The 16,803-nt window shown below is 37.4% G+C and overlaps 1 protein-coding gene across 2 annotated transcripts in view; it reads right to left on the reverse strand.

Annotated features, from left to right (window-relative positions):
* Nucleotides 1-3,642: 3,642 nt before the first annotated feature.
* Nucleotides 3,643-16,803, reverse strand: part of WDR36 (WD repeat domain 36) — a 48,145-nt gene continuing 34,984 nt past the window's right edge. For both annotated transcript variants that reach the window (XM_037011957.2, XM_073233053.1), the window contains 7 exons: nt 11,587-11,694; nt 10,128-10,225; nt 9,587-9,732; nt 7,090-7,209; nt 6,410-6,491; nt 5,274-5,461; nt 3,643-4,141 (listed from right to left, as the gene is read on the reverse strand). In XM_037011957.2, coding sequence (XP_036867852.2) covers nt 3,992-4,141; nt 5,274-5,461; nt 6,410-6,491; nt 7,090-7,209; nt 9,587-9,732; nt 10,128-10,225; nt 11,587-11,694 — 892 coding nt within the window. In that variant the 3' untranslated portion in view covers nt 3,643-3,991. The remainder of the gene's footprint in view (nt 4,142-5,273; nt 5,462-6,409; nt 6,492-7,089; nt 7,210-9,586; nt 9,733-10,127; nt 10,226-11,586; nt 11,695-16,803) is intronic.

Here is a 16,803-nt window from a genome sequence, read left to right on the forward strand (position 1 = left end):
GCCCATACACCTTACTGAATCCCTTACCCTAACCCTAGCCCTGGCCCCAGGAACTGACCACCCACAGTCAACAATGACATCACACACAGCTCACCAAAAAGCTGACGCTCAACCACGCCCTCACCTTCACATCAGAGCAATAACCTAACTGTAACCATAGTGCTATCCATCCAGTACCAATTACCAAACATTTAATCCTAACCTTTGCCCTGGCCATTGAACCAGACCCCTCTCCATCATTTTAGTGTCAGCCCCACCATATAGTACACCTAAGACTCACTCTCGCACTCACCCTCACATCACAGCAGGACCTTCTAACCAAACTTCTATCACCACAGTACACCTTCCCAAACACTGAACCCTAACCCTGGCCCTTTCACTTGGAACAGACCCTTACCATGAATATCGACGTCACCCATGTCTCACTGTACCACTGTCATTCAATCTCGCAGTTGCCCTCACATCAGAGCTGAGTCCTAAATTTAACCATAACCCTATCCTTCACATAAACCTTACCGAAACACTAAACGTTTCCCAAGCCCAGGCCCCTGGACATGATCTCTCACAACTACACAAACCCCACAGCTCACCATAAACCTGTCATGCAATCGGACCCTCAATCTCACGTCAGAGCCAGATCCTCACTGTAAACGTAGCGATATCCTGCCCATACACATTACCGAACACGTAACTCTAACCGTAGCCCTCATCACTGCACCGAACACTTCACCACCATTTCAGTGTCCAAACGACCAAATCGCAAACCTGAGACCGTCTCACACTCACCCTCATATCACACCCAGACCCTAACAAGAACCGAAACCCTATCACCTCCGTACACATTTCCAAACACCGAACACTTACCCTAGCCCTGACTCTTGGAACAGAACCCTAACGTGAAAATCGACATCACCAGTGTCTCACTGTAACACTGTCATTCAATGTCACTGTCGTCCTCATATCAGAGCCGAATCCAAAATGTAAACATAACCCTATCCTGCCTGTACTTCTTACCAAAACCCAACCCAAACACTAGCCCTAGACCCTGGAGCTGACCCCTCAGGATCAACATCGACACCCCCGCAGAGCTCACCGCAAACCTGTCACTCTATCTGGCACTCATTGTCACATCAGAGCCAGATCCTCAATGTAACCACAGCGCTATTCTGCCCATACATGTTACTGAGCACCTAACTCTAACCCTAGACCTGAACCCTTCACCGGACCCATCAGAATACATTTAGGGTCAGCCCCACCAAACCATATGTCTGAGACCCAATCTCACACTCACCCTCACATCACAGCCAGACCATAACTATAAGCGAAACCCCGTCCCTCCTGTACACCCTCCCAAACACTGAACCCTAAATCTAGCCCTGGCTTTTGGACCAGACCCCTAACATCACCATCGATGTCACCCATTCCTCACTGTAACACTGTAGCTCAATCTTACTTTCGCCCTCACATTAGAGTCATATCCTAAATGTAACCATAACCCTATCCTGCCATTACACTTTACCAAACATCAAAGCCTAATCAAAGCCCTTGCCACTCAACCTGACCACACACCGTCAACATTGACAACACCCACACTTCACTGTAACAGTGAATTTCTTACCCACACACACTATCTCCTCGGAGCCATACCTAACATCTAACAATAATGCTATCATCCCTGTATACCTTCCGGAACACCTAGTCCAGCCCTTCCACTGCCCTTGGACCTGACCCCTCATGGTCAATATCAACATCACCCTCACATCAGAGCCAGATTAGTGTAACTGATTCCCTATCCTCCCGGACACTAAACTTAACCCTAGCCCAGGGCCCCTGGACCTGACACCAGACCATTACCATTGACGTCCCCCACACCTCACCATAAAACTGAACCTCAGTCTCACCCTAGTCCTCACATCACAGCCGGATCCTATCTCTAACCACAACCCTATCCACCATTACACCTTACCGATCACCTAACTTTAACTGTAGCCGTGCCCTTGCACCTTATAAGTAATGGTCAACATTTATGTCCACCACACCTCCCCAAAATCCTGAACCGCAATCTTTCTTTCACCCTCATATTAGACCTGTTTCCTAACTATAACCATAACACTATCTTGACCGTACACCTTATCTAACTCCTAACCCTAACCCTAGCCCTGGACCTTGGACCTCAACCCTCAGTCACCATGGACATCACCAATGCCTCACAGTAACACTGAAGCTCTATCTCACCCTCACCCTCAAATCTGAGCCAGATCCTAACTGTAACCGTAAGCCTATCCTCCCTGAACACCTTTCCAAAAACCTAATCCTAACCCTAGTCCCGGCTCATGATCCAGACCCCTACCGTCACCACCGATGTGACCCACGCTTCACTCTAAGCCTGAAGTTCAATCTCTCCCTCGCCCTCACATCAGAGCCTGACCCTAAATGTAACTGAAAACCTTTCCTCCCAGTACACCTTACCCAACACCTAACCCTAACCATAGCCCAGCCCTTGCACCTGAACTCTCATGGTCAAGTTTGAAATTCCACCATGCCTCCCCATAAAGCTTAACCTCAATCTCGCCCTCGACCTCACATCAGAGCTGGTTCCTAACTGTAACCATACACAGTCCTTCCCGTACACCTTACCAAACTCCTAACCCTATTCCTAGCCCTGGCCTCTTGACCTGACCCCTCACCATCAGTTTCAATGTTACCCCCGCCAAATTGTAATCCTGAAACACAATCTCACACTCACCCTCACATCACAGCCAGACCCTAACTCTAACCAAAACCCTATCCCTCCTGTATACCTTCCCGAACACTGAACCCTAACCCTAGCCCTGGCTCTTGGTCCAGACCCCTACCATCACCATTGATGTCACCCATGCCTCACTGTAGCACTGTAGCTCAATGTTACTGTCGCCCTCACATCAGAGCTGTATTGTAAATGTAACTGTAACCCTATCCTTCCCTTACCTTAGTGAACATGTAAACCTAACCCTAGTCCTGGCCATTACACCTGACCATTCACCATCACCATCGACAACACCCATGCTTCACTGTAACTGTGAAGTTCATACCCACACTCACCATCACATCAGAGCAAATGACATTACTTGAGTATATAAACTAAAAACAGTTTGTAGAGTGTAGTGCTGTTAAGAATGGCTTATTTTTAATTCACATAGTTTTGAACCATGAAAAGAAAAGAAACCAATGCTGAGAAAAGAGAAACTGTTGGAGTTATTCTGGCTTTACAATGGTTTTCAGATAAAAGGCGAGTCAGCAATTTCTTCCAAATAAAAATGTCATCAGTGAAGAAGAAACACCTTTAAAGGGTTTCTTCATTGGAATTAGAATTTTCCCTCAATTATCCTAGGAATCTCTGTTCACCTGTCTCCTACATTGACCTGCCTTGTGAAATTGCCTCTCATGTTCCTGAGAAAAGAGCAAGTTCCTTAGAAAGCCTACACTGGAGAGAGCACTAGGTCAGTACTGCAGAAAAGCTGGGTCTAGTGCTGAGATCCCAAGCTGACCTCAGCAGTGTCCTCTTCGGCACTACAAGAGGGGCTGCACTAAGGCTGCATGCCTTCAGCTCCAAGAGTCAAATGATCCACGTTTCACCCAAGGCCTCTAAGGAAGTTACATGCCTTTTTACTTCATATCATAAAAGCACTGATGTTCAGTTTAATTCAGCAATACTTTATACAAAGCACCTAGAACATCTTATGTGTTAGATAATCAAAAAACAGGAGTTAGTGATGACAATTCAAAAGGAGTCACATACATGTAACTGATGTGAAGAGACTCAGAAAAATAATTCGAGTAGATTAAGTCTTTAAACAAAAGGCATGTATTTTATTTCAAGGAAGTATAAGTGGAGAATTACTGAATAGTCAGTAGTGCTAGCATTTATTTTCTTTCCACACTGAAACTTCGAAAACAGGGTATGAGTTAACCCATTTAATATAAAAGTCTGATTTATTTACTCACTTCATTTTTATAACAAAGCACTTTTTATATAATTTAAAACACACATGCTTTGATTGAAGAGGGACTGTAAATGCATCCAGTTTTCTTCCACCTGTGATGACAACTTTGTCATTTCTTCTAGAAGAACTGGCTCTGAAGGGAGCATTTTAAGGTGTAACTGAAAAGAGAAATATGATAGTTGAACATTTAAGAAAATTAAAACTTTGTTTAGTCTGGATTCAACTTTTTTACTAAAGAACATCTGAAGATACTATTCTGAATACTTTTTTCTTAAATACTTGTTTATTACCATCTTCCATTTCCCTCTCCTGCATCAAACTTCTTTATTATGAATTCCTTTATAGTAATGTCACTCCCTTAGTAAAATTAAAGATGTTATCACTCATTTCACCTAAGGATAGTCCTGACTCAGACCCAGAAGCAAGGGCCTAGTTCTAACACTGAATCCTTTAGTGGTTCTTTAAGTTTCTCCTTTCATTGTAGCCCACAGGTAGGAGACGGCACATGGGCCCTTTGAGTTATTGTCTAAAGATTTAAATAAATTTATATTCACGAACTAAACTTAAGAAAGGATACAGAAACAATTTGTGGCACTTCTATTTTCTCATGCTACATGCTACCACCTAAATATCTACTTTTTAAATAACTTTAAATTAGATCAAATGAAAACTATATCTAAACTAATATTTTAGATATTAATGGAACAAAGAATCATATCAACTATCACAGAGAATCAGCATCTTCTACCACCTTCTATATATTATACTACTGAAATAAACATGAGCTTTCTATTATATTAGTCATAAGAGGATCAATGTTAATTGTCAAATAGCTTGAAACTCCTTCAACCAGGATAGAAGTAAATATTTTTATTTCAGTAGAAAAAAACAAAAATAAACATAAAACCTGACTTCTTCTTTATGATCACAGAAAAAAAAGGAAAATATAACTACTCAAAAAAGTTAATAGTTTAGTATATTGAATCAAATGGATGACACAGAAAAATCAGGGGGTTGAATTAAAATAGTGCTGAGAAAAAATAAAAAGACTACAATGCTGACCTGTCCAGCTGTCCAATATGGGAGTCACTAAGCAAGGTATTTCAATATAAATTAATAAAATTTGCATAAATTAAAAAACTCCATTTCTCAGTCACATTAGCCACATCTCAAGTGCTCAGTGGCTACCTATGCCAAGTGACTGCCTCCTTGGGCAGTACAGGTACGGGTAGCAGACAGCACTGCTCTAGAGGAAGGCAAGCTAGGGGTGTGGTTTTCCATTAGACTTACCTTTAGAAACAATGCAAGGTATGCCTGGGCTAACTCAAAATCTTGCTTTCTGTCCAACATCATCCCGATCATTTTTAAGAAGCTCTGCATAACTTCTACAGACCCACCACAATCTGGAGACAAGCTTCGCAGCTCTGTTTCAATTCCTGATGGCCCTAATTCTTTCAGACGGTTAAGAGCGGCTTCATCTGAAGTTAAGTTCAAAAGAAATCCAGTTATTACTTAGAACCACTTCACTTAGGAAATTACTGTTTCTATTTCATACCCCAAGCAATATATATTTAAACTGATAGTAAGAGGGAAAGACCCCACCTATTTCTTACCCATCCCAAATCTACTTATTTTCCCTGGAAATAAGCACTCTTATTTTATATGCACCCTACAAATATATATCCTATGCACTTAGGACTATTTTTATATGAGGCATTTGACATTACATTGAATTTTATATTTGTCCTTTCAGTATATACTAAGAGCAAGGTTTTCTTCTTACTCCCCACATAAACCTAACAAGTTACTCCCACTTTGTGACCCTGCTGCTCTTTAGTCATCTGCCATGGCCCATCAGTACCATTTTTTGACTTTTGCCAATGTAAGTTTGAGTGATAATAGTATAAAAACAAAAGCAATTGGATCAGAGAACAAGAGGGTAAGTCAAACAGCAGAGTGACTGTGGTTTTGTTATTACTGCCTACAGCTTTGTTTATCATGATTGGGTAACAACTGTAGCTTTCAAAATTTAAACGTGTTAATAAATTTTAAAACTGCCTTTTTATGGGATAATTTGGGAATTATCTGAAATAACCTAAGACAAAAGTCCCTACTGGACTGCAAACTGTATTGAAAACCTTTTTGTAAATAAAAAAAGCAAAAAATAGAAGAAAAATATAATTTTCCATAAAGTATAAAAGGTTCTCAAAAGATTATTATATTCCTTATATCATATCAGTATCATCTGAATTCAGTGCCACTCATTAAATATAACACAAAAGCTGAAATTAGATTAAAACTAGAATTTAATCCTTTTAGTTTATACTCCTTTCAGTTACTAAAAAGTCTATTAATATTTCATTTAATTTATTCTCATATAATGTACAACAAACTGAAGATACTTAATACTTTATAGTTTAACTTACATTTATTATTTACCAGCCCTTCTTCAAGTTTCAAGCAGAAATCTGATTTTTGAGCCAAAATTCCAAGATTTACCACTTTAGACTTAAAAAAAATGCAAATTATTCAAAGAACACAAGTGTAACAAACAAAGTTTATATTTATAATTAAAAGCTATCATTCATTTACTCTCTATCTATAAAACTGGGTCTTGGCATGTTCCAAATGATTTCCCTCATTTGTGAAGTACAACAGTGAAGCAAAACTGAAGGACCAAAACAGCAGCAGATTCACAGACTCCAAGAAGGAACTAACGGTTAACAAAGGAGAGGGATATGGGAGGGTGGCTGGGGAGGGAGGGAGAAGGGGATTGAGGGGTATTATGATTGGCACACACGGTGTAGGGGGGATCATGGGGAAGACAGTGTAGCTCACAGAAGACAAGAAGTGACTCTGTAGCATCTTACTACACTGATGGACAGTGACTGCAATGGGGTGTGTTGGGGGGACTTGATAGCATGGATGAATGTAGAAACCACATAGTTTTTTCATATGATACCTTCATAAGAATGTATATCAATAGTATCTTAAGAAAAAAAAAGAAAAAAAGATAAAAAAAAAACTGGGTCTTGGTAAAAAACTACAAGATTACAACACAAAATTAACACCTCACATACTTAGAATGCTCCAGTTTGGCTTTTACCTGTTGGGGATCATTATTTTGTTCAGGTGCAGCATATCTGGGTACAAGGCCAGGAATTGTTGGAATGAAAAATGGTGCTGACTTGGGTACTTTGGGTGGTTCCTTTGGTTTATTCTTTCTCTAATTAAAAGAAAATAAGAAAGGGAAAAAGATTACTAATTACCTTGACAACAGTTGCTAACATTTAATTCCAAATCAATTTTAAAACAAAGTCCAAAAAGTAAAAAAAGGAATGAAACTTTTTCAAATTAGGATACTAAAATAGAATTCCAACCAATCAATATCACAGACATCCTTCAAGTAGGCTTCCCAGTGCAAATCTCCAGTACCAGTGCTGGTAAGGTAGAAGGGAAATGACAGGGTTCATGAGAAGCTCTAAGACAAATAGAGCTCATTTTCCTGAAAAGTGAATATTTAGGTGAAGAAATAATAATCAAGTAATTTTGAACTTCCTTTTTAAATACTGAAATAAAACCTTTCTCACAAAATGAGACAGAAGGCAAAATTTACATGAAATGCTCAACAGTTTCTCAAATTTTTGTGAGTCAGAGGTAGATTCCTTTGGGCCAGAGGAACCAGAGGTGACTACCATTACAAGTAATTTGGTGAAAATTTTTTGTAAAGCATGGCCCTAATTCTTCTCTTTCTTTGTAATTTTTATTTATTTATCCTTAATACTTCGTATTTTTAAAAAGCAAGAGAACACTATTGCTTGTAAAATATTTCAAGTGTGAATAAAATTTGATCAGAATTCCCACAGACAGAATTCAGTGTTCATGGCCACACTGCTACATGTCATTACCTCAGGAGCATCTGACAATAGAGCCTTTCTATGTAAGCTGCCCAACAAAAGAGCTTCACAATTTTGCCTTACACTATTCCTCTTCATTTTTTGGAAGCCAGCAACCCTAGGGAGATTCATTTCTTGAAAGACAGCCAGGAGTGCTTCTGGGTTCCTACAGCATAGAAGAAAATTACCACAGGAAAGCAGGACAAAGTAGTGCCAGTTGTAGGGTAAGCAACGCCCTTCTCTGGGATGGAAGAGACTGTCGTAAGTCACAGTTCCCTTCTAACTCACTGTTGCTGAGTGAGAAGGCGGACTGTCACTGAGTTGTACATAAAAACAAAAGGCTTTGGGGGAGTTTCATTGGGTTCTGGAAATTAAATATCTAGTCTCATAAGGAAAACCAAAAGGAGAAAAGTTACCCACAGGACAAATATAAAAAATTCTAACTTGTTTTATTAAGAAATAAAATTAGTAGAGGTGTTAGTATATTTCTCTCACACAGATCACTCACTCAGGTTTCTATGCAAGTTTGCATTCAGAAGAGACTGTATCTTAGCAAAGAGCCTACAAACTTGGCCCAATTAACTGGGCATTATTGCAACTGCTCCCCTTATACTCAATCTACTTACCGGCACTTTTAATGCATGGCTTTTAAAGCTATCCCATAAAGTACACCTTTCACAGCTGACACACCGGACAACACAATGGAGAGATTTCACAATTATGCTCCTAGACAACATACCTTTATGCTGATGCCCAATCTCTCAGAAAGTGAGCAAAAGAAGCACTTTTCACTTCTTTAAGGAAAAATAACACGTGAAAACTTCTTACCCAACACACACATATCTTTTCTGGTGCTAATTAGTTACAAAAATACTGATCCCATCTTGTCATAGTTATCTATGTCAGTGCTCCGTACATTCTTTTTCATGTGACTTAGTGTACACACCCCTAGTGACATGTGTATGTACACATTTAACCAACTCAAGTCATCAAATACTGACCCTTATCATCAGAGGATAGCTTCTGAAATCTTCTACTCTAGTCCTTTGTTATTTTGCTACTTACAAATGAAGGTCATGAAACAGGCTTTGAAAAACACCAATTTATGCCTTCATTGTCCACTTTTTATGTAAAATTGTACATTTCACAAGGTCAAGGGGCTAGGTTTTTTTCACTGCTATTGACTTGGGACACTACCTACTACCTAGTTCATATTAATTTATGTGCCTGGACCCAACCCAGCAAGCTCTAAAAATCTTGTAGTTGACAAAGTAGGGTATGGGATGACAAAGGGTAACTGAAGTTTAATAAAAAAACATAAAAAGACCATTGAAAGTCTTCTAGTTCCCAGATATCTAGCAACAGAACTACTGCACATTATGGCAGCACATGTTTCTGATTGTTTTAAAAAGTTAAAGAAGTAGTTCATCAGGCTGGATTGAAAACATCCAACTTGTAATAGCTGTGTAATTGCAGGATGCACTTTTGCTAGATCCAAAGGTCTGCCTGGTGCTCTCAGTAAATATAGAGAGAGAATCTTATAATAATCACAGTGAATAGAGCATTCAACTAAATGGTGTTCTCTTTACTACTTTAGGCATTAACTGCTCCCCCTAAAGCCCCAAAGTAGGGGAAGCTATCTCTACTAAAGAAAATGCTTCTGGAATGTGTTTTTAGGGACCACAATTAAGTATACTATAGTACTACCTTAATAACATCAAGATTGAGAAGGTTTTTCCAGCGTGATTCAGGGAGGAGTGACAGAGTCACCAGTTGCTCATTCAGCTGTTCTGGAGAATCATACTCAATCATTTCATCACTTGGTTCTACAGTTTCTTCTGATAATTCCATATCTTAAAACAAAAAATTTTCAGGTGAAACAAATTAATGGAGAATAGGGTTTTTATCATCTAAAACTAACCTAATTCATGCCAAATCCATTAGTATTTCATAACATGCTCATTCCATACAGCCTTATAAAACTCGTTATACTTATATCATGTTATCTTCTCATATTGACTCCAACTCCCATCACCATACCCAGAGCATTTCTCCACTGGTATGCTATTTAATATCTTATCAATACCATATCAAATCTATTTTCTGCATAAATTATCAAGTCATTCAAAATACTTATCAGTCAAGAAACACTTTGCCTGAATGCATTAAATTTTGCCTTCAGGAGCGAAATCCCCCATGTTAGGTTTAATATTACACTTCAAAAATTATTTTACTATTTTGTGATTACCTTGGGTTTGACAAATACCAGGGAGCATCACTACCGAAGGAACATAATCTGTGGGAAGTGGCCGTAATGAAACAACAGAATAGAGAGAAATATTGGACCTGAGAAATAAAAGCATAAGCAATATTGTAAAACATAAAAAAGAGTTTCTTCAGAAAGACTTTAATTACTGGTAATCTCTATAGTCTTAAACTTTGCTAGATTCCAATCCCTTATAAGTTAAAAAATATCTAAAAGATAATATTAATTCGAAAATGTCTTGATTCATGCACAAGAAACTTCTGCATAAACATTACTAATGGAGTCTTTGTTTTTAATGTAGTACAAATGAATACTTGAGATCAGCAATGCATAATACTTTCATAACGTAACATAACCTTCATATATTTACATTGTTTTGACAAATGTCAGCCTTCACTAAGGGAAGGACAGATTCAGAGAGTTAACTCAGAGAAAGAATATGCTGGTCAGATCCTCATGGTTGGTTAACAGTCATGGATCTTGACCCTTCTCTAGAATGGTCCTCTAGTGGCCATATTTCTGCTACTGGACCCTGCAAACATGGCCTTAAATGACTAATGTAGGTATCTGTCACAAAGTGGGCTACTCAGATTCTCTTCCCCACACATTATGAATCTGTAATCAAAACTACAAATTGGGAATATCAGGTTCTGAGTTATTAATATATTCCTAGTACTATATACTACTGCTGCTGTGGTCTCATAGTATTCTTTTCTTAATTGTTTAAGCCTCATAGATTCCAGGAGATACTCCATTTTGTTTATTAAGGATGCTAGAGTTTATTTCTAGTATGTTATTGAATTTAATATTCTAAAAATATTATTATAACATTCTATAATTAGAAGAGGAATTATTATAATCTCCTCTTCAATACTAAGAATTAAAAGAATTAGATATCTGAACTCAGGAAACAGACAAAAATTTTTCTAGACTCAGATGTTTTTGAACAATTACAAGTTAATCACAGAGGAGATGGAAGATCACTATAAATATCTTTACATGGTTATGAAGAGTCATGCAACTAACATGAAATTTAAAAAGCATTCTGCCCACACCTATGCCTTACTTTATAATAAGGTATGCTGCAGTTGAGAAATGCCTGGTTAAGGTCATAAAGCTATATTGGGGTAGTGGCAGGAAAGCCAGGGCCTGGCTGGATACTCTTTTTCAACAGTTTTAAACTTTTGCTTTCTGCAGGAAAAAGCAGAAAGTGATTTAGAATACATATTTGACCAAACCTATCTAAATAAGCAAGCATATGCTCAGTCACATACTTACAATGAGTTGACTCCGTGTTAATGTTAACTATGCAACATTGCCATTTTATAAATTTAAAAAAAAACCTAAATAGCAAAATAGCAGTGATAGCAATTATGATTATCTAACAATATCATCTCCCATCTCCCTCCCACCCTTAACAGAACTATATGAAAGCACTTACCATAGATAAATTCCAAGGTGGTCCACATGGGAAGTGGCCAGAAAATCTCCAGTAGGGGACATAACAACATTGAGGGGAGCCGAGTCCAACAAAAAGCTGTCTATGAGGCTATAAAAAGAATTAAGAAGTCAAAGTACTTGAACTCTACCAAAAAGAACATAATTCACGAAACACATTTTTGCTCAAAGAAAAAGGAAAAGAGATGCAATTTTTTTTAAATCACTAACACCAGACAGTCATCACTAACAAAGAGCTTTGTCATCCAAGTTGCTATTTAAAACACTCTCTCTCAATGAGAAAGACCCAGAACACTAAATAGACTGGAAAGACTTTGAGCAATAAGACTGCAGGATGAAATGCTCAGTCTATCATTCTGATAGACTGACTTGGTGACAATTCTGAAGGTGCCACACAATTAATCTAATTATCAGTACTCTCCCATATTTTTGTTATTCCAGTGAAAATAATGAAAGGCTTAGGAAACAAAATAAAGCAATGAAATTAAATGGGTATAAATAATAAGAGAATGGTAATGGAAAAAGCCTTGAGCAATCCTACCAGTTTGTCAAATAGGTAACCATACTACACATGAAACATGAAAATTCACACCAGGAGGGGAATTCAGAATAGGCTTCTAGAAAACAAAGCAGTTGAGATAAGCCTTACCAATGGACATTGTAAAGATGCTGATGGCAGAGAAAAGAATTTCCTGGCTGAAGAAAATATAGAGAGCAAGGGGAGGGAAAATGTAATTGGATCTAGTGAGAAGTGCCATTTGGTGCATAAGCATAAGGCTATACACCAGTGTCTAAACACCAAACATGAGTTTGTTTTTATCTTTAATCAGTGGAAAATCACTAAAACTTTTGAGCAGATAGTGGTGTCATCATCACTTTCATAAGTAAATCTGCCATTAGAATGTAGAATATATGTGAAAAGGAAGTGTAGTAAGATTATAGCAGATCTAACAGGCAGTGAAGATCTCAACTGGGGTGGTAGCAGCAGGTGGTGAAATTAAGTGGATTTAAGGACCATAGCAAAAGGCCTAACACATTGGTGTACAATAAGTAAGGAGGCTTCTTAGGCTGGCTAAGAGTGTGAAGGCTTTGTGTACTTATAAGAGTATACTGGTTTTAATCAGAGTTGTTTCAAAAACTACTTTATTTTACTGAAGCCAATGTATTATCCATGAGAAAACACAGTAAAATGACTGAAGTTCAGAATCTACATTAAATAAAAAATTATTTCAAGAAAAAATAACAGCAGTTAACAATTTTTCTTAATGTTCCATGCCAGGAAGTATCCTGAGCACTTGACCCAACTAATGTAATCTTCCTAACACTCTAAGGCAAAGCCATCCTTTCTAGAATAGATAAGAAAAACAAGGCCCACTAAGCTTTTAAAACTTGCTCAAAACTTAGCCAGGATTGTCACCCAAGCAGTCTGCACTCTTCATCATTATAAACTCAGTACAACCACCACCAAAACTAAAGGTTCAACAAACAGCTCAGTAGCATATACATCCCCAGGGGATGCTACACTGATGTTTCATGGAACACTCTGAGCAGCTCAAATGTAAATGAAGACTTTCTAGTGGAGAGTGACTTGTCCATGATAAAATCTCTCTCATTTTTTTCAGAGAGCAATTAACAATTTAAATCTTAAATAATGAATGCAAGATAGGAAGACACAGCTGAAATTTGGAGCACTGGAAACAGATACACACCAAGGTGTGCTCAGGACAATAACTGCTGTTTAATTCTCAGTTACAGGGGAAAAAGGTGGGTAATAACCTGATTATAGGTTTGCTGTTCAAACCTATTCTCAAACCTCACAAGACTGGCTTCTCTTGGGGATCAAGGGAACTGGGGAAAAGGAAACATTTGCTAAACACTTAACATATACCAGAGATTATTAAATTATGTATGCTAATTTACTTAATCCAAACAACCCAGAGCAGAATCCTTATACAGATGAAGATTAAATCTAAATACAGCAGTTTCAGGTCTTAACCAGTTCTTCACCTTGTTAGTATTTATACATTAACAGTGTACATGAGGGGTGAAGCTTTCTGACACGTTTAGAATCTGTTAAAAATAATCTGTTGTTTGAGCAAACTTATTTTGATACTATAATTACTTATCAAATTCATTGTGCAACTTCATCTCCACAGCTGTTGTGTGTGGGTAGCCTGCCTTCCATCATGTAAAAGCTTCAAATTGAGGAAGGGAGTTTCCACATACACAGCATATTTTATATGGCCACATTTGTCCACCAGGCTTAAGTATGCAGGCTTAATTCCAGGCCTAACCACCATATAGTCTCCTGCTTATCTCTTAAAATGAAAAGTCCCAGGTAAATTATAACTTTTTTGATAGAACATTAATAAAATCCCCATTCCAAGGGATCCGATAATTCAAGCAGAGCCCTGCATATGCAGCTAACAGTAAATCATTTCTAACTATATTTGGCACAAATGCAGTGTGTGTCTAGATATTCAGTCTTCAAAGTGATGGAATCACCTTACACAGGAATTTTAAAGACTGAAACAAAGGGATGGTTTGACCTAGTGAGAAATGCAAAACAATGTTCTATTTCAATTACTGTTGTGTAGTGCACTTCAGAAAGCAGAGGTCACAGGGTGAGACAAAAAAAATGCAAGTCTATTAAGACTATTTGATTTTATATTTTCTCAACCCCCCAAAAAGAGATTAACCTGAATTTCTAATAGATTAAAAACAACCACAAATAAAAGGTGGTGGTGGTAGGAGATGACAGATAATTTCAGAGATAAAAATTTCAACTCTGCCTCTCTGAGAATTGTAGAAGAAAATTTTCAGTACTAAAAGAAAACTTTACAGGAAACAGTCCAGTTCCTATGCATTTTGTTTTAGATAGGCACAAGTCCAGATGGATTACACTGTATGTTGCCATACCCAAAGGTTTACTCATAGCTTGCTTCACTTTCCAGGCTATGTAATAAGTATATTCAGCCCCTAAACATTTAGCATGTGATATACATGATGAAATTGCTTACTGAAGAAAGAACTAGGAGAATCTCCAAAGGTTGACATACTGTTTAGAAAAAGAGGGGGACTCAAAACATCCAACAGTTACCTATGGTTTTATGATGAATACTGATCCTCACTCTTCCCCTTTATCTTCTATATCAAGAAAATCAATTAATCCTTAGAAGATATGCCACAACCTGAACAAGGCTGATATCACAACTGTTGGGAAATCTGTTTCCTCCTATGTTTATTATAACAAAATGTTATTTACAAACTATGCTGCCTTGGACAAATCACTTAACTTCCTCTGAGCCTCCATTTCCTCATTTGTAAAATGGGAATAATATGAGTAACAATACCTACCTAACCCTATTAGGATATGAGAGAAGATGAAAAATAAAAGCACATAAACCTCATGGTAAATATTAGCTTAGCTGCAATCAGGCAGCAGCAGCTGTGTGATACTGCTCTTCATGCTTTCTCACTGGCTCCAATTCAAATCCTAGCTGAAGAGGTATTTCTTTTGTTCTTTATTAAAAATACATTTTGGTCCTATCAGTGTACTATACATTAACAACCCATATTTTAACAATCATTTCTTGCTCTGGTGTTTCTCCCAGCTTCATGTCTCTGTATTCACTTAAAACTCCCTCAGTGTTCACCTAAAAATAAGATATCAGAGTTGAAAACCTATCAATTTAAATCTGTTCTTTTCACTGAAATAAGAAATTCAGCAAAAAGGCTAATGCTAAGTCAAAGATTAGTGGCTTTGAATACTACTTATGGATCCTAATTTTTCTGTTCCAAAGATAACCCTACCACTTTTAAAAAATATTTTGCACATAAAAGCACTACCTATCTCCCCCATCTAATGTGAACTAAAACTACTGAAAAGTAAAATAAAGACCACATTATGTCAACTCTGTTACTTGTATAATTTTCCTACTGCAAAGCAATTCAAATTATAATGTTCATTTTTAGAATATAGCAGAAGTCCAAGAATCAACAGGCAACCAATATTTCTAATGATGCTTTAAAAAAAAAACTTTTCTAAAAATTAAGGAAATATCAAGTTTAGGTGAACTTTTAGAAGGGCCAGAGCCAATGAAATTTTTTGCTTTACTCTATTTTAAGTGAAAAAGGGATATACCTGTGGTCAAAAGTCCCTAGTTATTAAAACTGGATGCATTACTGATACTGTTTTGCTGTGCACATTCCAAATCTAGTATACATGCTAGACAGCTGTGCCTCATTTCTATAACAAACTTGAAAGGAAATGAGTACATTCTCCTTTTAAAGGTCAAATTGTTTACAGGTATGAGCTTATTCAGTTCCTGGGAAAGAAGAGGAAGTAGAATTGAACAGAGCTGAATTTAGGAATAATTCAGAGAATTAAGAAGTACCATCTTCCTTCTTATTTTTCTCATCTATCTATTTCCTTGTTGTTCTTGTTAAATTAGACATTCTGCTGGCCCCATTACTCCTCTTTTTTTCATAATTAAGCTAAGCAATTCTATGTTGAATGATAGACTTTAAATTGTATCTATTCCTACATAATTTCTAAGAAAGTGCGCACGCACACACACACACACATGCTTATTCTTTCTTTCTTGCTCCCTGTAGGTCTGCACTGTTCAAATATTTAATAGAATTAGATAATATTTTCTTCTTCCTGTGTTATTTTAGTAGCAAGTTTCAATTCATAAAGCATATTTCTAAACAGAGCTGGGCTTTACCCAAATCTTAAGCACAAATTTTCATTACTTTACAGTCTCTATAATGTCTTCTTTCAAGAATTATGTTATAGAAAGAAAATATACAATGAACACAAAAGAAAATTAGGATTCTTGACCTTTATGCTACATTCAGTATGAGTAACAACAAAACACACTAACAATACAAGTTTGAAGCACGAAGTTCTGAGATCTATTTTGGATCAAAAAGGCCAAATGAACTTTCTTAAAGTTAATGGAATTCACTTCTATATCTCAATTTTGCAGGAACAGAAAATCTAAGACAGATGGCATTTTCCTGTTACTGTGTACAGCACTGTTCCCTACAACTGAAGAGACAGAACACACTCCAAGGATAAAATACAGCCAGGTTGGAAAAATACCACAATACATTCACATTCAAACAGCATATAATCCATGAAGTATCGGTAAAAGTCACATGTAAAGACAATGGCTGAGAAATCTGATGGAGT

This window comes from Manis javanica, chromosome 1, assembly GCF_040802235.1.
Source record: "Manis javanica isolate MJ-LG chromosome 1, MJ_LKY, whole genome shotgun sequence".
NCBI lineage: Eukaryota > Metazoa > Chordata > Mammalia > Pholidota > Manidae > Manis > Manis javanica.